Source organism: Aethalodelphis obliquidens, unplaced genomic scaffold (assembly GCF_003676395.1).
Source record: "Aethalodelphis obliquidens isolate GAN/ISIS:26980383/991018 unplaced genomic scaffold, ASM367639v1 scaffold55, whole genome shotgun sequence".
Taxonomy (NCBI): domain Eukaryota; kingdom Metazoa; phylum Chordata; class Mammalia; order Artiodactyla; family Delphinidae; genus Aethalodelphis; species Aethalodelphis obliquidens.
Genome location: NW_020837999.1, coordinates 10,497,463 through 10,525,357, shown reverse-complemented (window position 1 = coordinate 10,525,357; position 27,895 = coordinate 10,497,463). Strand labels below are relative to the sequence as shown.

The 27,895-nt window shown below is 38.1% G+C and overlaps 1 protein-coding gene across 7 annotated transcripts in view; it reads left to right on the top strand.

Annotated features, from left to right (window-relative positions):
- Window positions 1-27,895, top strand: part of FIRRM (FIGNL1 interacting regulator of recombination and mitosis) — a 52,223-nt gene that overhangs the window by 10,680 nt on the left and 13,648 nt on the right. For 5 of the 7 annotated variants that reach the window (XM_027086356.1, XM_027086355.1, XM_027086354.1 and 2 more), the window contains 11 exons: window positions 7,234-7,399; window positions 9,099-9,183; window positions 10,913-11,051; window positions 15,850-15,930; window positions 17,883-17,947; window positions 21,196-21,344; window positions 21,938-22,067; window positions 23,176-23,362; window positions 24,217-24,299; window positions 24,655-24,706; window positions 26,329-26,418. In XM_027086356.1, the coding sequence (XP_026942157.1) occupies window positions 7,234-7,399; window positions 9,099-9,183; window positions 10,913-11,051; window positions 15,850-15,930; window positions 17,883-17,947; window positions 21,196-21,344; window positions 21,938-22,067; window positions 23,176-23,362; window positions 24,217-24,299; window positions 24,655-24,706; window positions 26,329-26,418 (1,227 nt within the window). Of the gene's footprint in view, window positions 1-7,233; window positions 7,400-9,098; window positions 9,184-10,912; window positions 11,052-15,849; window positions 15,931-17,882; window positions 17,948-21,195; window positions 21,345-21,937; window positions 22,068-23,175; window positions 23,363-24,216; window positions 24,300-24,654; window positions 24,707-26,328; window positions 26,419-27,895 lie in introns of those variants that run through there. The other 2 variants (XM_027086358.1, XM_027086359.1) reach the window with 2 other exon arrangements.

The window sequence follows — 27,895 nt, the reverse complement described above, 5'->3', positions numbered from 1 at the left end:
CAACCTTGTCTTGTTCCTGATCTTAGTGGAAATGCTTTCAGTTTTTCACCATTGAGGATGATGTTTGCTGTGGGCTTGTCATATATGGCCTTTATTATGTTGAGGAAAGTTCCCTCTATGCCTACTTTCTGCAGGGTTTTTATCATAAATGGGTGTTGAATTTTGTCAAAAGCTTTCTCTGCATCTATTGAGATGATCATATGGTTTTTCTCCTTCAGTTTGTTAATATGGTTTATCACATTGATAGATTTGCGTATATTGAAAAATCCTTGCATTCCTGGAATAAACCCCACTTGATCATGGTGTATGATCCTTTTAATGTGCTGTTGGATTCTGTTTGCCTGTATTTTGTTGAGGATTTTTGCATCTATGTTCATCAGTGATATTGGCCTGTAGTTTTCTTTCTTTGTGACATCCTTGTCTGGTTTTGGTATCAAGGTGATGGTGGCCTCGTAGAAGGAGTTAGGGAGTGGTCCTCCCTCTGCTATATTTTGGAAGAGTTTGAGAAGGATAGGTGTTAGCTCTTCTCTAAATGTTTGATAGAATTCGCCTGTGAAGCCATCTGGTCCTGGGCTTTTCTTTGTTGGAAGATTTTTAATCACAGTTTCAATTTCAGTGCTTGTGATTGGTCTGTTCATATTTTCTATTTCTTCCTGATTCAGTCTTGGCAGGTTGTGCATTTCTAAGAATTTGTCCATTTCTTCCAGATTGTCCATTTTATTGGCATAGAGTTGCTTGTAGTAATCTCTCATGATCTCTTTTATTTCTGCAGTGTCAGTTGTTACCTCTCCTTTTTCATTTCTAATTCTATTGATTTGAGTCTTCTCCCTTTTTTTCTTGATGAGTCTGGCTAGTGGTTTATCTATTTTGTTTATCTTCTCAAAGAACAAGCTTTTAGTTTTATTGATCTTTGCTATTGTTTCCTTCGTTTCTTTTTCATTTATTTCTGATCTGATTTTTATGATTTCTTTCCTTCTGCTAGCTTTGGGGTTTTTTTGTTCTTCTTTCCCTAATTGCTTGAGGTGCAAGGTTAGGTTGTTTATTCGAGATGTTTCCTGCTTCTTAAGGTGGGCTTGTATTGCTATAAACTTCCCCCTTAGAACTGCTTTTGCTGCATCCCACAGGTTTTGGGTCGTTGTGTCTCCATTGTCATTTGTTTCTAGGTATTTTTTGATTTCCTCTTTGATTTCTTCAGTGATCACTTCATTATTAAGTAGTGTATTGTTTAGCCTCCATGTGTTTGTATTTTTTACAGATCTTTTCCTGTAATTGATATCTAGTCTCATGGCGTTGTGGTCAGAAAAGATACTTGATACAATTTCAATTTTCTTAAATTTACCAAGGCTTGATTTGTGACCCAAGATATGATCTATCCTGGAGAATGTTCCATGAGCACTTGAGAAAAATGTGTATTCTGTTGTTTTTGGATGGAGTGTCCTATAAATATCAATTAAGTCCATCTTGTTTAATGTATCATTTAAAGCTTGTGTTTCCTTATTTATTTTCATTTTGGATGATCTGTCCATGGGTGAAAGTGGGGTGTTTAAGTCCCCTACTATGAATGTGTTACTGTCGATTTCCCCTTTTATGGCTGTTAGTATTTGCCTTATGTATTGAGGTGCTCCTATGTTGGGTGCATAAATATTTACAATTGTCATATCTTCTTCTTGGATCGATCCCTTGATCATTATGTAGTGTCCTTCTTTGTCTCTTTTAATAGTCCTTATTTTAAAGTCTATTTTGTCTGATATGAGAATTGCTACTCCAGCTTTCTTTTGGTTTCCATTTGCATGGAATATCTTTTTCCATCCCCTTACTGTCAGTCTGTATGTGTCTCTAGGTCTGAAGTGGGTCTCTTGTAGACAGCATATATAAGGGTCTTGTTTTTGTATCCATTCAGCTAATCTGTGTCTTTTGGTGGGAGCATTTAGTCCATTTACATTTAAGGTAATTATCGATATGTATGTTCCTATTCCCATTTTCTAAATTGTTTTGGGTTCGTTATTATAGGTCTTTTCCTTCTCTTGTGTTTCTTGCCTAGAGAAGATCCTTTAGCATTTGTTGTAAAGCTGGTTTGGTGGTGCTGAACTCTCTCAGCTTTTGCTTGTCTGTAAAGGTTTTAATTTCTCCATCAAATCTGAATGAGATCCTTGCTGGGTAGAGTAGTCTTGGCTGCAGGTTTTTCTCCTTCATCACTTTCAGTATGTCCTGCCACTCCCTTCTGGCTTGTAGGGTTTCTGCTGAGAGATCAGCTGTTAACCTTATGGGGATTCCCTTATGTGTTATTTGTTGTTTTTCCCTTGCTGCTTTTAATATGCTTTCTTTGTATTTAATTTTTGACAGTTTGATTAATATGTGTCTTGGCGTATTTCTCCTAGTATTTATCCTGTATGGGACTCTCTGTGCTTCCTGGACTTGATTAACTATTTCCTTTCCCATATTAGGGAAGTTTTCAACTATAATCTCTTCAAATATTTTCTCAGTCCCTTTCTTTTTCTCTTCTTCTTCTGGAACCCCTATAATTCGAATGTTGGTGCGTTTAATGTTGTCCCAAAGGTCTCTGAGACTGTCCTCAGTTCTTTTCATTCTTTTTTCTTTATTCTGCTCTGCAGTAGTTATTTCCACTATTTTATCTTCCAGGTCACTTATCCGTTCTTCTGCCTCAGTTATTCTGCTATTGATCCCATCTAGAGTATTTTTCATTTCATTTATTGTGTTGTTCATTACTGTTTGTTTCATCTTTAGTTCTTCTAGGTCCTTGTTAACTGATTCTTGCATTTTGTCCAATCTATTGTCCATTCTGTCTCCAAGATTTTGGATCAACCTTACTATCATTATTCTGAATTCTTTTTCAGGTAGACTGCCTATTTCCTCTTCATTTGTTAGGTCTGGTGCATTTTTATCTTGCTCCTTTATCTGCTGTGTGTTTTTCTGTCTTCTCATTTTGCTTATCTTACTGTGTTTGGGGTCTCCTTTTTGCAGGCTGCAGGTTCGTAGTTCCTCCTGTTTTTGATGTCTGTCTCCAGTGGCTAAGGTTGGTTCAGTGGGTTGTGTAGGCTTCCTGGTGGAGGGGACTAGTGCCTGTGTTGTGGTGGATGAGGCTGGATCTTGTCTCTGTAGTGGGCAGGTTCACGTTTGGTGGTGTGTTTTGGGGTGTCTGTGGCCTTATTATGATTTTAGGCAGCCTCTCTGCTAATGGGTGGGGTTGTGTTCCTGTTTTGCTAGTTGTTTGGCATAGGTTTTCCAGCACTGTGGCTTGCTGGTCGTTGAGTGAAGCTGGGTGCTGGTGTTAAGATGGAGGTCTCTGGGAGATTTTCGCCGTTTGATATTATGTGGAGCTGGGAGGTCTCTTGTTGACCAGTGTCCTGAAGTTGGCTCTCCTACCTCAGAAGCAGAGCCCTGCCTCCTGGCTGGAGCACCAAAAGCTTTTCATCCACACGGCTCAGGATAAAAGGGAGCAAAAGTAGAGGGAATTAGTAGAAGTATGAGGAAAGAAAGAAGGAAAGGAGGGTAGGAAGGAAGGAAGAAAGAAAGAAAGAAGCAAAGAAGAAAAGAAGGCAAGAAGGAAAGAAAGAAGGGAGGGAGGGAGGGAGGAAGGAAGGAAGGAAGGAGGGAAAGAAGGAAAAAAGACAGTAAGAAAGAAGATACAGTAAATATAAAATAAAGTATAATAAAGTTATTGAATTAAAAAATTCTTATTTAGAAAAAAAAAGGGACGGATAGAACCTTAGGACAAATGTTGGAAGCAAAGCTATACAGACAAAGTCTTACACAGAAACATACACATACACCCTCACTAAAAGAGGTAAATGGGGAAAAATCATAAATCTTGCTATCAGAGACCACCTTCTCAATTTGGGATGATTCGTTGTCTAAAGGAGGGAAGGAAGGAAGGAAAGAAAGAAAGAAAGAACGAAGGTAGAGTATAATAACGTTATTAAAATTAATTATTAAGAAAAAAAATTAAAAAAAAAAACAGACGGATAGAACCCTAGGACAAATGGTGGAAGCAAGACTATACAGACAAGATCTCACACAGAAGCATACACATACACATTCACAAAAAGAGGAAAAGGGAAAAAATCATAGATCTTGCTCCTAAAGTCCACTTCCTTAATTTGGGATGATTGGTTGTCTATTCAGGTATTCCACAGATGCAGGGTATATCAAGTTGATTGTGGAGCTTTAATCCGCTGCTTCTGAGGCTGCTGGGAGAGATTTCCCTTTCTCTTCTTTGTTCTCAGCTCCCAGGGCTCAGCTTTGGATTTGGCCCTGCCACTGCGTGTAGGTCGCTGGAGGGCGTCTGTTTTTTGCTCAGACAGGATGGGGTTAAAAGAGCCGCTGATTCGGGGGCTCTGGCGCACTCAGGCCGGCGGGGAGGGAGGGGCACGGAGTGCGGGGCGGGCCTGCGGTGGCAAAGGCCGGCGTGACTTTGCACCAGCCTGAGGCGTGCTGTGCGTTCTCCCGGGGAAGTTGTCCCTGGATCCCGGGAACCTGGCAGTGGCGGGCTGCACAGGCTCCTCGGAAGAGGGGTGTGGAGAGTGACCTGTGCTCGCACACAGGCCCCTTGGTGGCGGCAGCAGCAGCCTTAATGTCTCCCGCCCGCCTCTGGGGTCCGCGCTTTTAGCCGCGGCTTGCGCCCGTCTCTGGATTCCGCGCTTTCAGCCGCGGCTCGCGCCCGTCTCTGGGGTTCGCGCTTTTAGCCGCGGCTCGCGTCCGTCTCTGGAGCTCGTTTAAGCAGCGCTCTTAAACCCCTCTCCTCACGCCCCAGGAAACAAAGAGGGAAGGAAAAGTCTCCTGCCTCTTCAGCAGGTGCAGACTTTTCCCCGGACTCCCTCCCGGCTAGCTGTGGTGCACTAACCCCTTCAGGCTATGTTCAAGCCGCCAACCCCAGTCCTCTCCCTGCGCTCCGTCCGAAACCGAAACCCGAGCCTCAGAGCCTCAGCTCGCAGCTCCGCCCGCCCCGGCGGGTGAGCAGACAAGCCTCTCGGGCTGGTGAGTGCCGGTCGGCACCGATCCTCTGTGCGGGAATCTCCCCGATTTGCCCTCCGTACCCGTTGCTGTGCTCTCCTCCGCGGCTCCGAAGCTCCCCCCTCCGCCTCCCGCAGTCTCCGCCCGCGAAGGGGCTTCCTAGTGTGTGGAAAGTTTTCCTCCTTCACAGCTCCTTCCCACTGGTGCAGGTGCCGTCCCTATTCTTTTGTCTCTGTTTTTTCTTTTTTTTCTTTTGCCCTACCCAGGTACGTGGGGAGTTTCTTGCCTTTTGGGAGGTCTGAGGTCTTCTGCCAGCCTTCAGTAGGTGTTCTGTAGGAGTTGTTCCACGTGTAGATGTATTTCTGGTGTATCTGTGGGGAGGAAGGTGATCTCCGCGTCTTACTCTTCCGCCATCTTCCGCCTTCCCTCCATAAGTTTACATTTTAACCTATATTATTGCAGTGCATTTTTCCATAGAACAAAAAGGATGTATGTAAATATTTGTTTCAAAATAAGTAGTTATAAAGAAATCTTAAAAAGGGGGCTCTTGCAGTTTTGTTGTTGTCTTATTCTATTTCCTCTTGATAAGGAAAGAAGTGATACAGATTTGTGTCAAGTCGCAGGGATCCTCAAATATTTCTGTTATGGCATTGGTGGCTCAGATGAATTGCTTAACAATTAGGTGCCTGTAAAGGGACACTGACCTTTATTTAGTCCTGAGACAGCTTTAAAGCACAAAAGCTGGCCTAGGATTTGTGGGTCACAGGAAGTTTTGATAATGCTGTTTGTTGGATGAATGAAAATTGCTAGTTAACTAATGCTTCTCTTTGGTGACAGGGTCCTGAAATGTCATGCACTGGACCTAATGTTATTTAGCTCCCTTTTAGTTCTATATTTGTAAGATCTTGGAAGTCAGAAATCATATTTTATACATACCTGCATCTCTCAAAGTACACTATGTATAATGGAGGTTCACTAAACATTTGTTTAATGAATGAATATGTCATTCACTAAGAATCATTAAATTTTTTTTTTTTTGCTGGTGAGAATTCTTTTCTTTAATTGAAGTACAGTTGATTTACAGTGTTGTGTTAATTACTGCTGTACAGCAAAGTGATTCAGTTATATATATATATGTACCTTACTCTTTTTTACTATTCTTTTTCATTATGATTTATCATAGGATACTGAATATAGTTCTCTGTGCTATACAGTAGGACCTTGTTGTTTATCCATTCTATATATGAAAGCTTGCATCTGCTAACCCCAACCTCCCACTCCATCCTTCCTGCAACCCCCTCCCCCTTGGCAACCACCAGTCTGTTCTCTGTGATTCTGTTTCTGTCATAGACAGGTTCATTTGTGTCATATATGTATTTTTTTTATTTTATAAATTTATTTATTTATTTTTAGCTGCGTTGGGTCTTTGTTGCTGTGCGTGGGCTCTGTCTAGTTGCTGCGAGTGGGAGCCACTCTTCATTGCGGTGTGTGGGCTTCTCATTGCAGTGGCTTCTCCTGTTTCAGAGCACGGGCTCTAGGTGCACGGGCTTCAGTAGTTGTGGCTCGCGGGCTCTAGAGCGCAGGCTCAGTAGTTGTGGCGCACGGGCTTAGTTGCTCTGCGGCATGTGGGAGCTTCCCAGACCAGGGATCAAACCGATATCCCCTGCATTGGCAGGCGGACTCTTAACCACTGCGCCACCAGGGAAGTCCCTGTGTCATATTTTAGATTCCACATGTAAGTGATATCATATTGTATTTGTCTTTCTCTTTCTGACTTCACTTAGTCTGATAATTTCTAGTTGCATCCAGGTTGCTGCAAATGGCATTACTTTGTTCTTTTTTATGCCTGAGTAGTATTCCATTGTATATATGTACCACATCTTCTTTATCCATTCATCTGTCGATGGACATTTAGGTTGTTTCCATGTGTTGGCTATTATGAATAGTGCTGCTATGAACATAGGCATGCATGTATCTTTTTGAATTATAGTTTTGTCCAGATATATGCCCAGGAGTGGGATTGCTAAATCATGGTAATTCTATTTTTAGTTTCCTGAGGAACCTCTGTACTGTTCTCCGCAGTGGCTGCACCAACTTACATTCTGATGCTATTCTGCACCCCATGTTTTGCATATGCTCCCCACCCACCTACTCTCTAAAAGCATTACATTTATGAGCTCTGATAGAATGAATTAAAATAAATTTGGCTCTTGAGTTTTTTATGATTTGCTTTTTCTCTCGTTTTTATTCCTTTGTGGTCAGAATAGCGAATCTGTTTATTCTGGGCGTTTACACCTAGTCTCAGACCTTCTGCAGGCTCTTTTCAAGGAGGCCTATTCTCTTCAAAAGCAGCTAATGGAACTGCTGGATATGGTTTGCATTGACCCTTTAATAGATGAGAATGATGACATTTTGAATATGGTAGTAGGTGAGTGAAAAAAACTTACTACTTAGTATATGATGTATATTGACTATAAACTGTACATCAGTTAAATTATTGAACCCAGTATTTCTAATGATTCATTATATCATGTGTAAAAAAAATTTAAATCCTACCCAATAAACTTTTAATCTCTTAAATTTTAGATTTTGTAAAATTGATATTTGATGCATTAACATAGATTTATATATTTAGTCAATGTTCAAAGTAGGTTGTTACTCCACAGTGATTAACAAAGAAAGTTATGCAATTTTATACCCTCTAAAGTAGTCCACATTCTGAAGCAGTAGCTTTCAGTGTTTTTAAACCATAACTTCATAGTAAGAAATGAAGTTTGCATTTCTTCCCGGAACACATATAATTACGTACTTGTATGTATGTTTGTGAATGTGTATGTATATACTACATTTATTTATTGTACTTGAAATAATGTACTCTATTATAGTCTATTTCATTTTTAAAGAATTGCTGATTGCTACTTTATTAATTTCATCACTTACCAATGGATCATGGCCCAGAGTTTGAAAAGCAGTACTCTAATAAAAAGATTGCATTCATAGCTTCAGCATAAAGAGAGTAAGGTGGTTTTGTGCAGTATTATCAGGCATCTTTTGCTCTGTAACAAACCAACCCAAAAATCTATTACATTAAAGTAACTACTAGGGAGTTCCCAGGCCGCCCAGTGGTTAAGACTCGGTGCTTTCACTGCTGGGGCCTGGGTTCAGTCCCTGGTCAGGGAACTAAGATCCTGCAAGCCGCGTGGCATGGCAAGAAGGAAAGAAAGAAAGGAAAAAAGAAAGGAGGGAGGGAGGGAGGAAGCAGAGATGGAGGGAAAGAGAGGGAGGGGGGGAGAGAGGAAGGAAGAAAGAAATCAAGCAACTACTGTTTCATTTATTCATGATTCTGAGTTAGTGTTTTAGGCTGGGCTCAGGTAGAACAGCTTTCTCTGCTTCACGTGGTGTAACTGGCTCACTCAGTTTGTGGTCACTGACCTCACTCACGGTCGTTTGTCGGCAGAGGGAGAGATAATGTCCTGAGCCAGTCCCATGTAGCCCATCATGCAGCAGGTTAGCCCAGGCTCAGCTACCTGCTGATGGCCTCAGGGGTCCTAAGAGCAGCAAGAGAGGGCAGGCCCCAGTGTGCAGGCACGTTTAAAGTCTCTGCTTGGTTTATGTTTATTTTTGTCCTGTTGACCAAGTTATGTCGCGAAGCCCAGGGTCTGTGGAAGCGAACTGACTAAGAGCGTGGACACAGAAAGGGGGTTTATTGTGCCCATTGTAACAAATAATCTACCTCAGGCAAAGTACAAGCCTTAATGAGTACTGTGCAAATTCATTTGATTCTTCCTTGTTAGGTTTTCTTTCCTTAGCAGTATATTTTGTCATTTTTGATTTGAATATCTGTGGAATGTTTCAGTTACAATAGGGCATAATTTTTAGTCCACTGAACATTTTTAGTTTTATTTAGGTCATAGAGTAGGTATAAACATCAAACTTAATTTTCTATAATTTATAAAAACCCTAAATCAAAAGCGTGACACTTTCACTATTTTGAGATAATTTTTTTCAAATTGTATTGCCTATTTTAGCAAATGTCAAAATTGTTCAGTAGGTATTTTTAAATATAGAAGAAACTCACCCCATATGACCTTTGAATGTCCTAAGAGTTCTGTTATCTTTCTTTGTAGTTATTCATTCATTGCTGGATATCTGCTCTGTTATTTCCAGTATGGACCATGCATTTCATGCCAATACTTGGAAATTTATAATTAAGTAAGTTTCTGTTTTGTTTTGTTTTTACTTTTTGTAATATATTTTCCATATCCAAAAGTCTTAATTATTTGTAAGTTTTCTTAGATTGCATTTAAAACATTTTGTATGGGTGTGTACAATGTTTACTGACACTGCTCTCTTATAATCCAAATGTTGTACATGTAGCTCCCAAACTAAATCATACTTCTTTATTCTGCTCTCTCTAAAATTAAAAAAAGTTCTACTCAGTTAGCTAGTACATCTGAAATAATGGGCCATGGGTCTTAACCATGTGCCTACTGCTACTGTTGTTTAACTGACTATCAAGTATCCTACTTCGAGGCTTAGATAAATTAATAATCATAATTAGAGTTGAATATAATCCCCTCATTATATACTTTTGAGTTATTCAATTTTAATTCCATTTATAATTTTAACTAGAGCATTATGAAGGATTGCTAGGGAGAGTGTCCACAGCATTCATCAGATTCTTGGGGGTGGGAGGAGATATAGTTGAGATGTAAAAATGGTTAAGAATCTCTACTTTATACATATGCATAAAACATTAAAGGTAGTGTAATACTTTCAGGTCTTAGGTGTTTTTCTTGCACCACCAGGTCATTACGTTGCCAACAAGTAATAATGCAGTGATTCAAAGTGTCAACTCAGAGCCATACCACATATGCTTGAGTCCATTCTGAAATCACTTACCCCTCTGGAACTCTTAGGCAATTTGGTTAATTTCTCTGAGTCTTAGTTTGCTCATCTGAAAGTGGGAGTTATAACAATAGCACCTTCTTTGTGGGGTTATAGTGAGAATTGAGTTTATCAGTGTGAAATGCTTGCAACTCTGCAAGTCACACAGTGAGTGCCCAGTGAATTAGCCACACCACACCACACCACACCACCGCCACCGCCACCGCCATCGCCATCGCCATCACCATCACCATCACCATTGAATATCTTCCAGTCTTGCCCCGCTCTGATTCATTTTCTATCCAGCATTCATACTGATCTTCTAAAAATGTAAATCAGATCATGTCACTCTACTGCTTAAAATCCATCCCAGTTTACTAAGAGTAACAACCTAATCCTCTCTGGCTCCCGCCTTCTTCACCAGCCCATCTCCATTGCGCTCTCCCTGTTCTCAGCTCCTCAAACATAACAAACTCTCCTGTCCCAGAGCCTTTTCACAGCTTTTCCCTCTGCCTGGGATGCTTCTCTCTTGTACTCTACACCTTGCTAATTCCTGCTTATCTTTCAGTTCTCAGTTTAAGTGTTACGTCTTGATGGTAGCATTCTTTTCATCCTCACCCTGAGAATCAGTTAGATTAGATCTCTCTATTGTAGCATCCTGGACTCTTCCAGCTTAACATTCATCACAGCTGTAATCAATTAACTATTCTTACACTATTTAATGTTCTCTTTTGTGCTAGACCACAAATTCCATGCAGACAGGGCAGAGATTGTGTCTTTTCATTCACCCCTCTATCTCCAGGGCTTCACAGAGTGTCTGGCATATAGGTAAGAGTTCAATTAATATTTTATAAGGAGAAATAAAAAATTATCAACTTACTCAAACTAACATGACAGCTTCAGAGGTAACGTCAGTACATCTTAATTATGCCGTGTCTGTTATATATGATGCATTTTGATTTTTTACATGTTCTTTCAAGTCATATTTTTATGGTCCTAAGTTACTTGATATGTTACTTGTGGTGATTATATTCTTTTCTTTTTATTCATTTAGGCAGAGCCTTAAGCACCAGTCGGTTATAAAGAGTCAGCTGAAACACAAAGATATAATTACTAGCTTGTGCGAAGACATTCTTTTCTCCTTCCGTTCTTGTTTACAGTTAGCTGAGCAGATGACACAATCAGATGCCCAGGTAAAAATATGGTCTAACAACACTGTGAACTGTAGCTCTTTTTCTTTTGGCAGTTACTAAATCTCATTTAGATCTATGGATCAGTTTACCTAAAAGGGTTTTAATTTGTTTTGTTTTTGTTTTCAATCTGTGGGATTATTTACAGCCCATAATTACTTTTCACTCAGAGCATTGCATTAGACCCCTATGTGCTTTCGTTCCGTCTATAGTCTATCTGTCCCTGCCTTTTTATATACTCACTGGTTGGTCAAGGCATTCTCCTCAGAATCTTTTCTACCCTTGGACAAAAATCTAATTCCTTAGTCCTGTATTTATTTAAGGTCGTGTTGATGATATAGCCACAGTCAACCTTTTCTTCACCAATCCATTACAACCTGTAGAGATGCAGTATACAGCTGTGTGTATACTTGGTGTATACTTACATTTATATTGATTTCAAAAAGTTACAGTGTTGAATTGGCACCCCTTTTATAAAACAGATTGTATTCTAAAAATTTTTAATATGCTTATTGGGAATTGCAGTATATTTTCCTATAAGAGTGTTTATACATAGTGCCTTCTGTTCTCACACTAGCTCTTTAAAGTTTGTTTAACTCGTAATAGTCCTAAATTATAGGATTAATAGTAGTCAGGACCTCACAGTTATAAGCAATAATTTCAGTGGGAAAATGAGTTAAATATTTCTCCGTAGAATAACAGTAACATCCCTTCCTGTTGTAGACCTGCAAACTGATACAGGGTATTCCTCTGTACCTGTGCTCTTCCCTGCCCAGCAGCTATGGGGGTGGACCTGTAAGGATTCATCCAGTTCCTAAACACTGATCACAACTCATGGGGCAGGGATGATCTGGAAAGACAAACCCGAGAGGAGGGTGGAAGTTTGAAAAGGGGCCCTGAAGTTGGTAAGAGGGAGTGAGGAGTAACTTTAGGAAGGGGCACACCCTTTCCTTCTTGCTTCTCTTCTTTTTCTCTTTATCTATCCTTCCCTTACATCCTTTTTTCCTTTTCTTTTCTGTCCCCGCTTCCTTCATATACCCTTTCTGATTCCCCTCACCTTCCCGAAAGGAGAAGGCATTTTGTTGGGTATCCTGTGTCAATGGCAGGAAGGATGTTCCCCTATCCGCCTTTATCCTATACCTCTGTATCCTCAACCTCAACCTTCTCTTTTTCCAATTTCCATCTTGCTTATCTTGACACCACAGATCCCCCAGTTAGAGTTACTTGGAGAGTAAGATTAGACAGAGATTCCTGGACAGGAGTGAGATGGGGAAAGCCCAAGCCACAGTATAGTCTATAATGGAAGAAGAAAGAGAGATCCCGAGGGTACCTGACCAGGATAGCTATTTGTACATGAAGTATTGAATACACAAGTTCAGTGTATATAAACTGCTTGTATATGAAAATCAGAGAATTTAAATAGTAAACTTTCCAAGCAAATTTTCATGTTTTGCCTTACTTGTTTTTCTTTACTTATTTGGTACTGATAAATGTAACTAGCACTACTTACTGTCCATTGCCTGAAATGGAGCTTTGAGAAGGTCTGTGTAGTTTCTCCATTCTTAACTCTAAATTTTGATTAGCATCGCCCTCTGCTGTTCACTATTGATATTTATTGAAGAATCAAACTATTTCATTAAATTCTTCCAAGCAGTTTTTTCACCTTGTTTTTAAAAACATCAGAATAAAACCTCTAGATTTCATAGGTAATATGCTATTTATGGAAGCATGTAGATGTATCAGTCCCTAAATTAGGTTCCTGAGGCTGCTATAACAAATTACCACAAATCAGGTGGCAAATTTGTTTGCTCACACTTCTAGAGGATAGAAGTCTGAAATGTGTCAGCAGGGCCCTGTTCTCTTGAAGGCTCTAGGGGAGAGTCTGCTCCATGCCTTTCTTAGTTTCTGCTGTCACTGGCATTCCTTGGCTTGCAGCTGTATAACTTCAGTCTCCGCCACCATCATCACGTGGTGTCCTCTCCCTGTCTCTTCTTATCATCTTCCTAATAGGGACACCAGTCATGTTAGATTAAGGGCACATCCTACTCCAGTATGACCTCATCTGAACTAATTGCGCCTACAATGTCCCTACTTCCAAATAAAGGTACTGGGGGTTAGGGCTTCACCCTGTCTTTTTAGGGGACACAGTTCAACCTGTGACAGCCTCTAAAATTGATATTTATTCTCTCTTAAGTCTTGAACGTGGTTTCAAAATGAGATTGTTATATTAGACTTTGTAACAAGCTTTTTAGCCACAAATAATTTAGTTTTTCTATAAAGATAGGGAAATTTATTTGTAACACTCTTAGATATAAATTTAATTTGCACTGTAATTCCTACTTTTGTTCGTAGAATGCTTACTGAAAGTTATATTCAGAAAATAAACTCATATTTTTATATGTATTGCCTACACTTAGATTCATTGCTCACTACCTTCAGATTTTATTGGTATTTTTCTTGTTTTATTTAAAGAAAGGAAGACTGAATACTCAATATTTTGAAACATTAAAAATGGTTTTCCTTGTTTATATCCCCACCCCCCCTTTTTTATTGGCATTGAGATGCAAACTTTCTGACTTAAACAGTTGAGTAAATCAAGGTGGGATAGTATTTGTGTTGTACACTTGCTTTTTGAAAATGTGAAAATCAGCTCTAGATTTAAGTGGTATGCTATTTAGTAATGAAGTAAAACCAGAGTCTTCAACCAAATCTTATACAATTTCCTCTTGAATGAGAAAGAAAAATTTAAAATAGGTGAATATGATAAGTTGTGTGTCACCATTTATTCATTTAATTCATTTACCAGCTATCTCCAGAGTCCTTACTGTGTGCCAGAAAATGTGCTGGGTACTAAATCAGCCATATCTTTCTGCCTCCAATAACTTATAGTCTAGGTTGGGAGATAGTATAAGCAGGTAATTAGACTAGTGTGATCTTCGGAGAATTGCGGGTTGGCCTATGTGAGTAAAGGTAGGAACCCAATCATGAAGTCAATAACAGTTTCTTGTGATGTGACATCTAAGCTGAATAAAATTTCTTATTGAGTATCTTATAAGTATCTTAGATTCATTTTTAATCTCTGTCCTTTTAAACTTCCATAGCAGTGTATGAGAGAGTTCATAATTATCAAAGAGGTGAATTTTCACCTAACTTACTCTTGCTGAGGAAAATTGACTATTTCCAAATATTTTTATAAAAGGTAAAAATGAAGCGTCATACTCAATTAGTGGATCATTCAATTCCACTTTGATTGGTTTAATTAAGGTTTTGATATATTTTTGTAAAGAGATTGAACATACACAGTTAATAAAGTTATTTCATTTGAAATTATTCTCCAAATTAAAGATAATAATGTATCTGTTTGACTTAATTTTAAGGTACTAATTTAAAGCTCTTTGGAGTATAGTGTGTATTACACATTTGGATGACATGACAACCAATATTTATTAAGCTAAGTTGCCTAAGTGTCAGACACTATTTAAACCTCACAGTAACCTTAGTGTAAGCCACATTGCACCCTCATAGAGAGGCTTGGTAACTTTCCCACGATCATGCAGATGTAGTGGTAAAGCCAGGATTTCAATCCAGGTAGGGTGACTCCACTGTCCTCTACATCCCCTGTATACACATAGATATCTTGGCATTACCCAGTGTTTTATCAACTTACAAATGTAATACATGCTCAGAAAACCCTCACACATTACACAAATACCTAACATGGACAGTGAAATCCTACTTTAATCTGCTACAAAGAACCACAGGTAAGATTTCGATTTATTTTGGGAGGGTTAGGGAGGAAATATTAACACATAACACACATTTAAAAATAATAATAGGATGATATTATACATATTGTTTTGCAGCATGAGTTTTTACTTAATCTGTCTTAGGGCTTTCTGTATTCATGAAGGTATATCTACCCAATTCCTTTTAATAGCTCTATGCTACTACATTTTGTGAATATACCTTGAATTTTTTTTTTTAATAATGAATCTCTATGTATTCATCATCCAATTTTATACCTTGAATTTATTTAACCATTCTCCAGCTGATGGATACTGGATTTATTTCCATTTTCATTATATAAGAAAGATTGCATTGCATACCTGTGCTGGTATTTCTATAGGATATATTTCCAAAAGTGGGATTGCTACTGGGTCAAGGAATTTATAACACTCTAGCTTTTAATAATAATGCAAAGAGTGTATTATTTTATGCTCCCATGACTGTTAAAATAAAGTGCTTGCTACTCCACTTCCTCAACTCTGGGATATTATCAGTCTTAAATCTTTGCTAATCAAATAGTTTTCTCCCCTCTCCCTTCAAAAGATATGTAATTAGGTTGTAATTTAGAATTTTTCAATTTTAGTTCATTGGAAATTTATATTTTCTGTGAACTGCCTTCTCATGTCTTACCTGTTTTCTTTTATATCTCATTCTTTTATTTATTTGTAAGACCTTTTTCTTTTGACCATCTACTGATCCCCATATAGCAAAGAACAATAAGGTATTAAAAGTTTCTTTCACTTTCAGATCAGTCAAAAATGATCACCTCTTTTGCTGTTATAGATTAAGATTTCTTTTCAGTGATGTAGAGTTTAATTTTTTGACATATTTTATCATTTGGTGTGTGTTTGTATTGCTTATAACAACTCAGAGAAGAATTACTTTTTTATGGAAAATGTTTACACTCTGTTTATTAAGAGATCTTTTTAGAAAATATTGTCTCATTTACAAGTTTAGCTAATTTCATATTCTTTTCCCATTCATTACGCTTTCTTATTTCCTTTTTTTGGAACAGGATAATACTGACTGCAAATTATTTCAGAAAACACTCAAATTGTGTCATTTCTTTGCGAACTCCCTTTTGCACTATACTAAGGTAAGGCTTATTTTTTTAATAATGAGTGAATGTGAAATCTACAATACATTGTAAGTTATCCTGTTTTTATCATTCCTGCCCAAAACAATCTTTTGAAGTTATTTAGTCAAGAGTATATTTTGTAGGGTTTTTGGTTTTATATTGTTAATTGTTAAATATTGAGCATCTGTTATTTAAGTTGCTACCATCATATTGTTACTGATTTGTTTTTTTTAATTTTTTTTGAAGATTTATTTATTATTTTTGGCTGCATTGGGTCTTTATTGCTGCGCGTGGGCTTCCTCTAGTTGCGGCGAGCAGGGGCTACTCTTTGTTGCAGTGCATGGGCTTCTCATTGCGGTGGCTTCTCTTGTTGTGGAGCACAGGCTCTAGGCACATCGGCTTCAGCAGTTGCAGCACACAGGCTCAGTAGTTGCGTCACACAGGCCCTAGAGCGCTCAGGCTTCAGTAGTTGCGGCGCATGGGCTCAGTAGTTGTGACACGTGGGCTCTAGGGTGCACAGGCTTTAGTAGTTGTGGCACGTGGGCTCAGTAGTTGTAGCTCACGGGCTCAGTAGTTGTGGCTTGTGGGCTGTAGAGCACAGGCGCACAGGCTTAGTTGCTCTGCGGCATGTGGGATCTTTCTGGACCAGGGCTTGAACCTGTGTCCCCTGCATTGGCAGGCAGACTCTTAACCACTGCGCCATCAGGGAAGTCCATATTGTTACTAGTTTTATTCAATTTTCCGAAAAATTTATTTCTGTAAGCATAAACAAAATTATTTCTATAAGCCCAGATCAGTTTTCAGAAGATAATTCAATTTGTCTTTAAATACTGTTTATAAATTATTTCTACCATATTTCTAAATTAGGTTGTTGAAGTTTAAATGTTCAAACTTATGACAATTTTAAGAAGACCTGTCTATTTGGGACTCATCAGGATAGCATAGTGATTGTTGAAGATATATGAATAGAATAGATAAGCTGTCAAGGGAGATTATTTGGAAAGAAGAGGAGAGAATACTTACAGCAGCCAGTGAAAGAAATACCAATAGTAATAAATATTTGTAACTAAAAGAAGAAAACTATTGTCCATGTCGAATTTGTTTTTGACCTTGTCTTCCTCCTTTCTGAGGAAAAGATAAGGATCTCTGATGACTGTTTATTAGTGAGAATTCCATGGCAGGCTCACTGACTACTGACACATTGCCATCCTTGTTGGTGTGCTGTCCGAGTTCATCCTTCGGGGCCACTACCACTTACCGTAGCTGGCTGCTCTAACACCGGGTTCCCTACAGCTCGCAGGGTGTGTATTTCAGTGGCAGAGGTACAGGGTGGGAGGGTCCTGGCGCCAGTGGCACTTGTTGAGCAGTTACCCATCTGATATTTGCCGGAGTTGTTAGGAGGCAAAATTGTGCCTAATTATTCCATTTTTAAATCAATCCTTTTCTTTCAGGGGAATTTAAATTTTTTAAATAATTAGCTATCAGCTTGTTTTCTATATCATATAATACAATTAAAACTATTTCTTTGACATTCTAAGAGATAGCATAGCCATAATGGATAGAGCAGTCACAACTGTACTTGAATCCCCGCCCTACTGGTTTTTAGCTATGTGTCTCAGGTTGCTTGATACCTTAGCTTCAGCTTTCTAGCCTATAAAATGGGGGCAGTAATATGTCATAATATTTTTGAGAGGACTAAAATAATGTACGTAAAGTCACTACACGTCTACTGAGCATTTGGAGATATTCAGTAAATGATAGTTCCTAATTGTGGTTGCGTTGATAGTTTTAACAGTAAAGAATTTTAGGTGCTTTTAGCCTCATCCCCTTTTTTATTCTCATCCAAGAAAATTTTTTTCCCTATGTAGCACATCTGGGATTTTATTTTATTTTGCATGCCTTTGATGAGAGGATCTATTTTAGCAAAGCACATTGTGTATAAAGAGTGAATAGAGTTCCTTTATTTTTAGGAATTTCTTCCTTTCCTGTCTGATTCTTGCTGTACATTGCACCAGCTTTATCTTCAGGTACACAGGTAAGAAGACTGCTATATGACCATTAAAATGTAGTAGAGCCATATGAGCCATGCAAACATTAATGTATATCATTTAAAAATAAAATATCACAGTAATTTTTTCTTAATGTTTTAGTGAGTTTTTGTCTGCTTGCTTAAAATTAATGGAGATGGAAGCTTTTAAGGAATAGGTTCCGTATGAGTTTTACTTATCTTTATATTTTTAACTAGTACTTTATATCCAAGTGATGAATATTGGTATGATGATAAATACCAAAGGAAAAAAAAAGAGGTTATATATACGTGCATACATTTTGTATCAGCATACCGTTTTTTATCTTTCTTAATTTTTATTTTACTTCTATGAGATTTAATTCAAGTAGTAGTTGAATCCATCCCAGAAAAAAAGTGAGTTACAGAAAGGGTGTCATAATTTAGATGAGGGCTAAATGACATCTAAAATTGATAGTAACCTCAGAAGAGCCCTTGATTTGACACTAAAAGACTCTGTCCGCTCATTCATCAGCAACCCTCTTATACTTCCTTAATCCATTTAGTCTCCCAGACAACTTTTCATACCTCTCCCTCTTCAAACATCCTAAATCTCCAGCACCACCTCCCCATTTCTCATTGTCAATTAATGTCCTCACTGTGTGTGTCCCTGAGAAAAGTGGAAGCAATTGAAAGAGAGCTTCCATATTCTCCTTCTGACACATCAACTATTCTATCTGTATCTAGGCCCATATATTTGCTTGTCCCATGAGTGAAATGTCTGTGTGCCTATCTAAGGCCAGCGTCTATTCATTCATTGAATTTCACCCTCTCTCACATGCTCAGGGACCTTACTTTAGAAGTTGTTCCTTTTCCCACTTGCATCATCAGTCTTCCCTGCTTTCTCAGTCATTCTCATGAGTATACCAACATGCTGTTATTTTTCCCATCTTAAGAACAATATAAAACAAAATCTCGACTCTACATCCTCCTCCAAATAAACACCTTCCCATTTTTCTGCATGTGTTTAGAAAGAGTTGTCTTTACCACTGTCTCTACTTTCTTTTTCAAAGCTACTCCCGTCAGGCTTTCTATTCCACTACTTCATCAAAACAGCTCTTGTCAAGGTCATCAGTGACTCCATGTTGCTACATCTAGTGGGCAGTTTTAGGCTTCATCTTATGTAACCTGTCAGCAGCACTTAACCCTTTCATTTGGACTCTTTCTTCTGTTGGCTTCCAAGACACCTCTCCTCAGCAGGTTCCTCCTCATCTCTCCAGCTACTTTAAGTTGGGTGTGCCCAGCACTCCGTCTTCAGGCCTCTCCTCTCCTCTATGGTCATTTAGTCTCAAGACTTTAAATTTACGTCTCTCCCCTTTAATGACTGCCAATCAGGACATGTGTACTTAAATTGACGCAAACCAAAATCCTGATTCCAACCCATTTCATCATCCGCCACTCCCCAACCCCCAAAATCTGCTCCTCTTGTCGCTTCCTCATTTCAGTTTAAGTGGTAATTTGGTTCTTCATATTGATCAGGTCAAAAAACCTTCCTGTCATCTTTGATGTTTGTCTTGCTCTCATACCCCTCATCTAGTCCATCAGCAAATTCTGTCAGTATCACCTTCAGTATAAATATGTATATGCCCTGTATATAAAGAGAATCCAGCCACTTCTCACCACTTAAACAGCTACCATTCAATCTCATCCACTATTATTTTCTTGCCTGCATTTTTGCAAAAGAACATCGTATCTACTGTCTCTGTTTCCACCCTTGCCTTGCTCTGGTCTGTTCTCCATACGGTAGCCGAAGTGAGTGATAAAACATAAATTAGATCATGTGACTTCTCTGCACAAACTCTCAAATGACCCACATTCAAACAGAATTCAATAGAATTTCAAATAGAAATTCAATGGAATTTCCTGTCCACCTTAGCACTTATTAACATCTACTATATTGTGTATTTACTTACTCACTTACTTGTTAACTTCTCCCCTTCATTAGAGTATACACTAGGTAAAGGCATTAACTTTGTATATTCTGTTTACTACTACATCACATGCTCCTAGAAAGGTACATGACATATACATAGGCACTTTATAAACATTTGTCAAATAAATTAATTTAAAAATGTATCATTTGATTGAAAAACACACTTGCTTTGATGTTCAGTAGCTGTAGTTCAAATCTGTGGAGTTTCCTTACTTTTGTTGTATTTTATATGTCTTTCACCTTATCATTTCACTTATAATTTAGTCCTCACAACTCTGAATCAGTGTTACAAGTGAAGAAAGTGAGGCTCAGAGAGGTCGAATGAATGAACCAAAGTCACATAACTAGTAATTGACAGACTGGTGCTTCTTCCATCACACTACAAAGGCCTCAAGTGTTTATATTAATTGCTTCCTTTTAAATGCTGTCATCCCCTGCTAGACAGGGTTTTCTCATGTACTATCAAGTTTGCCACAGTTAAAATAACATGGCAAAAAATACTGAATACATATCTTATTTCACATAGGTTTTTTTTTTTGGCGGTACACAGGCCTCTCACTGCTGTGGCTTCTCCCGTTGCGGAGCACAGGCTCCGGACGCGCAGGCTCAGCGGCCACGGCTCACGGGCCCAGCCGCTCCGCGGCATGTGGGATCTTCCCGGACCGGGGCACGAACCCGCGTCCTCAGCATCGGCAGGCAGACTCTCAACCACTGCGCCACCAGGGAAGCCCTCACATAGGTTTTGATTGAAGTTTAGTTTAAACCTCAGTTGCTGAGACATTTTCCATGAAATTCTTTGCATCTCCCTTCAGTGTTAGTATACAGTTTGTTCTTATAAAACTCTTGCTTCTGAGAAACTGAGCATTAAATTCATAGTAAATTCAGCATTTTACCTATTTTAAAATAACTTTCAATAGAAGTAATTACCCCAGAATTTATCAGAAATATCTTTTTTACATATGTTTTTACTAGTAATTTGATTCATATTTTTACAGTATTTTTTAAGAATATCATTGTGAACAATGTATTAAAATGCATCAAAACCATACCAGCATTTTCTTTAAGATTATAAACTTTTAATTTTATAGAATTATAGCCATGTTATTTAGTTCGGAGGTTCTTCATAGAATTATGATATCAGTTCAGTACTTTGAATTTTGTTTTATGAAACACATGCTACTTAATTTTTAAATATATTTTCACTGCTGGAAGAACATCAGTACTTACCTCTACCTAAAATTCGAAAATAGTTATTAATGAATGAGTTTTTTCCCTCCCTTCCCAGTAAGTTTCCTCCAAGCCTGTATGCTGCTGGGATTTCTAAAGCACAACAGGAGGAAATAGCAGGTGCTTTCCTGGTCACACTGGATCCACTTGTCAGTCAGCTTCTCAAATTCCAACCTTTCGTGGAAGTGGTTTTGGACAGTGAATTGGGTAAATTTCAAAACAGATTTAGTGTTAAATCATCTCTTATTAATTATTACATGTTAGAGACAGGGTAATCTTCTCTTATGAAGTTATCCTGTTTCTTTATTTATTTAACTTTTGGCTGCATTGGGTCTTCATTGCTGTGCACAGGCTTTCTCAGTCGCGTTGAGCGGGGTCTACTCTTCATTGCGGTGTGCAGGTTTCTCACGGGTTCTAGGGTGCACAGGCTTCAGTAGTTGTGGCACTTGGGCTCAGTAGTTGTGGCTCATGAGCTCTAGAGCACAGGCTCAGTAGTTGTGGTGCACAGGCTTAGTTGCTCCACGGCATGTGGGGTCTTCCCGGACCAGGGCTCGAGCCCGTGTCCCCTGCATTGGCAGGAGGATTCTTAACCACTGCACCACCAGGGAAGTCCCAGTCATCCTTTTTTTAAGTTTTAAAAATTTTATTTAAAATTACTTCTACTTTTTTTTCTTGGAACATAGTTCTGCTTCTTAAAAATTATGCCTCTAATTTTTTTATATATCACAATCAGATTTCTGCTGAAAGTATGTAGAGTATGTGTTTACTAATTTGTTGTAACTTAATTTTACCACCTTCAGGGCTGCCATGTGAACTACAGTTTCCACAGTGTCTACTGCTGGTTGTCATCATGGATGAGCTGCCCTCTCAGCCTGAGGACGTGCAGACCCTGTGGTGCACAGAGACCCAGGTCTCAGAAGCTACAACCAGGTAGTAAACGTGTTGTTGATATCCAATCACATTACGATGGTTTAGAATGCCCTATTTGTTTGCAGTGACCTTGAAATTAAGTTCTTTGTTATGTCACATATTCTAATTAATAGTTACTGTGTAGACCTCATGCATATTGCTACTTAATAAAAATATAAAATACATAAATCTATGATAGGCACGGAAATAATTTAATTTTGTTCACTCTTTTAGAAGGTATTGCTAATAGTGTTATAAGCATTGAGTGTAGCAGACTAGATGTAGTTAGTAACATTTAAAAATGAGCTCTGTTAAATAGAGTGCTTAGATACTATAAGTTATTTCCTGGGAAATTTCACTTGTATTCCTCTTCCTTGCCAACACCAGGCTCTAGTTTCTTACGTCCTGGGTTATTGTTGTACTCTAGTTTTTTATCCTATCCTTTAGTGGCATCCTGTGTACCACTACCAGCTAGTCTCCTTACACCCCAGCTCTGAGCTTCCTATTCTCCTGCTCAGTAACTAAAGCATAATATCCCAGCTCCCCAGCTTTGCATTTAAAACCCACCCATTCTGTTTTCATCATCTACTTTTGCTCCTTATCATGTCACTCATTTTCTATACATATACCTTGCTCCTGTCAGACTGGTGATTCCTGTCTACCTTATACTCAGGCTTTGTCTTCTTTACCTATTATAGTTTGCCTATTTTTAATTTGTTATCTAAATCCTCTATGAAGAATTCTTAAATCATTTAAATCTTAAAATAACCCCTCCCTATCTGAATGATAATGCCTAGTTTCTATTTTATATATGATACCTAGCTTAGCTATTTAAGTTTCAAGTTCCTTGATGAATTTTGTCTTAGACTTTGTATAGTTCTGTATTTTGATAAACACTTGGTAAATGATAAAAGATATATATGAAAATTCTTCTCCTTTAAGGGATTTCTCTAACTGTGTTTTATTTTTACGGATACATATTCACAAATATTGGAAACTGTTGTTGATATATACATCTTGAGACATTCGGCTTTGCTAACTAAGATAAACCTCTGTATGTCATATTATTACACCTGCTAATTGTTAAATGTTAATAATCTTGGGTTCAATGTTCTCAATTTCCCTGCAGGGTGTCTCTACTCAAAGCCATTTTCTCCAGTTTTGAGCAGTGTTCTGGTGAACTGTCTCTACCTGTTCATTTACAGGAAGTAAAGAGTAAAGGGCAAACTGAGGTTGCTGTCACCTTATATCAGCATGTTTGTGTTCATCTGTGTACATTTATTGCTTCCCTTCATCCCTCACTGTTCCCTGAACTGGTAAGTTTGTTACTTGCTGAGCTAAGCTGAGATTACACTTTTGCTTTCTTTTCATTGAAATTGTGATTCAGATATAGAAGAAAGTGTGGGGTAGTAAATGTGTATTTATTTTTGCATGTCATTCCCTCAGCTTGCACATTTTACCCTTTAATTCAGCTGGCTCCTAGGAAATGGTAATCCTAGAGTCCTATAGTATTCAGATGTAATATTTAGCTAAAATATTTGAGGAAACATTTTGGGTGGGAAGGTATGGAAAGACAGTGTGAGAAGAGGAAAAATGGGTAGGATTTCACCTAATTCAATTTCATAAAAAGAAAAGGAGAAGTAAATGGTATGTAGTACCAAGTCTCCTATAGATAGATCCTAGGCTTAATGTGGATTTTTTTTTTTAGTGTAATTGGATTAGAAAAGATGTTGATAAAATTTTAGGAAAAACATTCTTAGAATTTACTTAAGGATCAGTATCATTTAAGATATTATACAATGGATAATATTCAGCACATATTAAATATCGTATTTGAATGGTTTAAGGCAGAAACAAAAATATAGGCGTGTGTATTGTATATATTGTTTTAAAAATTTCAGCCTACATAGAGAATTTCTGTGGAGCCTTGTGATTGAGTTACCACACTGAAAACCACTTTTGAATCTCTGTAGCCTAGGACAATGCTTAACATGTAGTAAGTGCTCAATAAATGTTGAGGGAATGGCAACATAGGTTCTTTCAGATACTAGAAAGTAGAGCTTTCCTACTGAGGATCTGTTGTTTTTTGGATTGTGATAGTATTTTGTTGTTTTATTTTGAGAAATGTAATATTAATGATAATTTATCATAGCTTTTTGTTTTTCATTAGGACACTGCTCTGTTGAATGCTGTGCTTAGTGCTAATATGATCACCTCTTTGCTAGCCATGGACGCATGGTGCTTCCTTGCTCGGTACAACGTACTTACTTTTTTTAGAGTTTGGATTGATTTATAGTAGTGATTGACAGTAAATGACTTTATACTTGTAAGTTTATAGAAAAATTCTGTCTTGATAATCCTTTAACAGCCCCCCAAAATGGTTTGATTTCATATCATAGCACTAAATTAGAGACTGAATTCCCTCTTTCCTTTCTTTGGTTCAAGTCAGTAGAACCTATTGCTTAGGTAGTTTTGTATATTATGATATTCCTTGGCCATGGAATAACTGCAGTTTAGAATATTTAGTGCTTTATGGAAGTCATCTCCTTGCTTTTCTGAATAATTGTATAAATAATTGTATGAAGATTGCTTTCTCTTTAAATCACAGATATGGGACTGCTGAACTCTGTGCCCACCATGTCACCATAGTGGCTCATCTGGTGAGTAGAATTATAAGGCCTAAAACACTCACTTTCCTTGCACTTCCTTTGGGGATATGATATCTTAAAGTGAATATCAAAAGGAGAAATAGCATGGTAGCTAAATTGTTTCGACAGTTTCTTTGCTCTTCATTAATGCTGATGCTTTGAGAAAGATATACTAGAAAGAGTGTAACACTGGGGAAATTGTCTCATATTTTCAAAATTTTATGGAGCTTCATTGATTGTTCTGGGAAAGAAAGACTAGGTTGATTGAGGATAAATTTTAAATTGAATGTAAAGTAGAAAATAGGAGTTAGCTTTAATGTTGATAACCAAGAATTCTTCTTACTGTCTCCTCCCCCCGTTTCTCTCTCTCTCTCTCTCTCCCCCCCCAACCCCCCTCTCTGAAATAACTTAGACAATCTGACTCTTGATTTTGTTGTATCTCTTTCTGAGAGGGACTAAATGTGATAGTGATCGATGCCTTTTGGGAAAAGAAGTAATGCTTTGTGCAGAAGTAAAAGCACAGACGTAGAGAACAAACATATGGATACCAAGGGGCGGGGGGAAGGGGGCAGTGGGATGAATTAGGAGATGGGGATTGACATATATACACTTGATACTATGTTTAAAATAGATAACTAATGTGAACCTACTGTATAGCACAGGGAACCCTACTCAGTGCTTTGCGGTGACCTAAATGGGAAGGAAATCCAAAAAAGACAGGATATACGTATACGTATAGCTGAATCACTTTGCTGTACAGTAGAAACTAACACAACAATGTAAAGCAACTATACTCCAGTAAAAATTAAAAAAAAAAAAAAGAAGTGATGCTTTGTGAATGGATACAAAGAGAAAATTATTTAATGACAACTTATGTTAATCTTTTCAATGTTGGTCTTTTTTTGCTTTTAAATTCCAAGATGTTTATGTTCCGTATAAGATGGTCATGACCTGTTTGGTTTTTCTTGTCCCTGGCCTTTGATAAAGATCTTATGTGGGTCCATGTGTCTTTTGTCTTTTAGTAGAGTCATTGTGTCATATATTTCTTGGTTTACCTCATAAGGATATTGTAGACTAAATCCAGTGAGGTGTATGATAACCAGACAGCCTGACATCTGTATCTCCATGGCTAATGGTCTGGAGCACTTACCTACTTTACTAAATCTTCAACACATCTTGCACAAAACAAAGAGTGATTTTTATGTTTTGTGTATTGTATCTACTTTAAATAAAAGCTCTCCTAGTACATTATGATAGGAATTTATAAAATCTTTTAATGAAGCTTCCATCTTATAGAGATTTACCTCTGCACTTCTGTGCTTAGATCTAAAACAATTCCATGAATTATCTTTGAGCAGGGGAATTAACATATCAAGTTATAATCAAAATGGTAATTAGAAATAGAAATTCCAAAGTATTGTTTTTAAGTAATACCAAAATTGTTTTCTCATTATAAAAGTAATCTAGGTTCATGGAAGGGAAAAAATTAAATAAAGAAAAGCTCCAAGTTAAAAATTAAAATTACCCAGGTTATTTCCCAGAAAGAGCTGCTGTTAATATTTTGGCATATAAAAGCTTGTAAAAGCTATGAGTTTAAGTCAGTCAATCTCTCCTCTCTCTCCTGCCTTTCCCAGATAAAATCTTGCCCTGGAGAATGTCATCAGCTCACCAGCCTATCAGTACTATTGAGGCGCCTCTTCTTCTTCATGACCCCACCCCAGCAGGCAAGGATACCATCTGCGTCACTGTCTTTGAGCACCTGAGGAGAATTGGATCCAGATACTTTGGAAGGCTTTTTGACCCCCATTTGTTCTACATTTAAATGCTGACATGATCTGAACATAAATTTTTAATGTCTTCATTGCTTTGGTTATTGGTTTTAGGTGTGTTTAGATTTTGATGTTAAAGAAAAGCCAGAGCTATACAGTAGTTAAAGTGATAAAAACAGATTTTATTTGGAGCTGTTGCAATAGGAGCAAAGAGACTTCAGTGTAGAACTGGGCTTATGTCTGAATACAGCATAAACTAGTGTGGATCTATAATCAAGGAGCAGGGTGGGGGTCAGTGGATAAAAATTACTAAGAAGCAGCATCAGGAGTCAGGGGTGATTCTGGCTTGACAGGATTCTTGCTGAACACAGACCAGGATGATCAGATACCAAGGGTGAGGGATTTTTTCTAAATTGACTTAGCAGGATTCTTGCTAAACTTGGATGATGCAGGCCCAAAAAAGATGGACACAAGCTGGAGGTCAAAGGCTACTTGAGAGGAGGGCTAAGAAAAGCCTGACTTAAGTTTGGTCAAGGAGAGAGTCCTTATTAATGTCTTTGCTGCAAGTTACAGATAATCATTCTATTGGTAATTCTGTCTTCTTTCTCCTTGTTTCTCATAAATTTAAGATACTTGAAGTGGTTCTATATCCTCTGCCCCTTTTAACTTATTTTGAAGAACTAGAATATTAATTATGCTCTTAATGATAATGATACCTTTTTTTTTTTTAAGTAAATAAGTTGAACTTTTTGGGGAAAACAAAGTATGATGAGCCTTAGTTGTTTGCTACTGTGAGGAAAACAAACTCTGCTGTGACAGAGGAGATTGTACAGTTACAGGAACCTGTGTAGCCTTGCATAGTCCCTTGGACTAGTCAGTTTGGAGCTCCTATGGGAGCTTTTTAAAAAAGACAGGTTCCGGAACCTAAACCTGTGAATGGAGTGGGTATAGAGTGGTGGCTGTGAGGTGAGGCTCATTAACTTGTTGTTGTTATTGTTATTATTAAATTCCTACATGATTCTGACATGGATACAAGCTGGGGAAACACTGGGTTAGTGAAGGGGGTTACAGGCCTTGGTGCCTTGGCAAGTCATCCTATCTGAAACTGTTTCCCTGTCTACAAAGTGACAGATATGTGTAACCATTTTGAAAAATGTTGTAAGGACTTAGTGATAATATATACAAAACACTTAGAATAGTACCAGGCTTAGAGGATGCTCAATAAATGCTGGGAGTTACTTCTGACTAGAGTGTTTACCCCAAGCCCATGCCTGCTTTCCTGCCTGAGAGAGGTTGGCCAGGCACCAGAGGAACCACACTGACCTCCTAGCTTTCTTCCTTACCGGTGTCTCCAAGGCAAAAAGCATACCAGGCCCACCTCACAGCCCTCTAGAAAACATGTTAGGGTTGCTGTTCTTCCCTCCCAAACTCC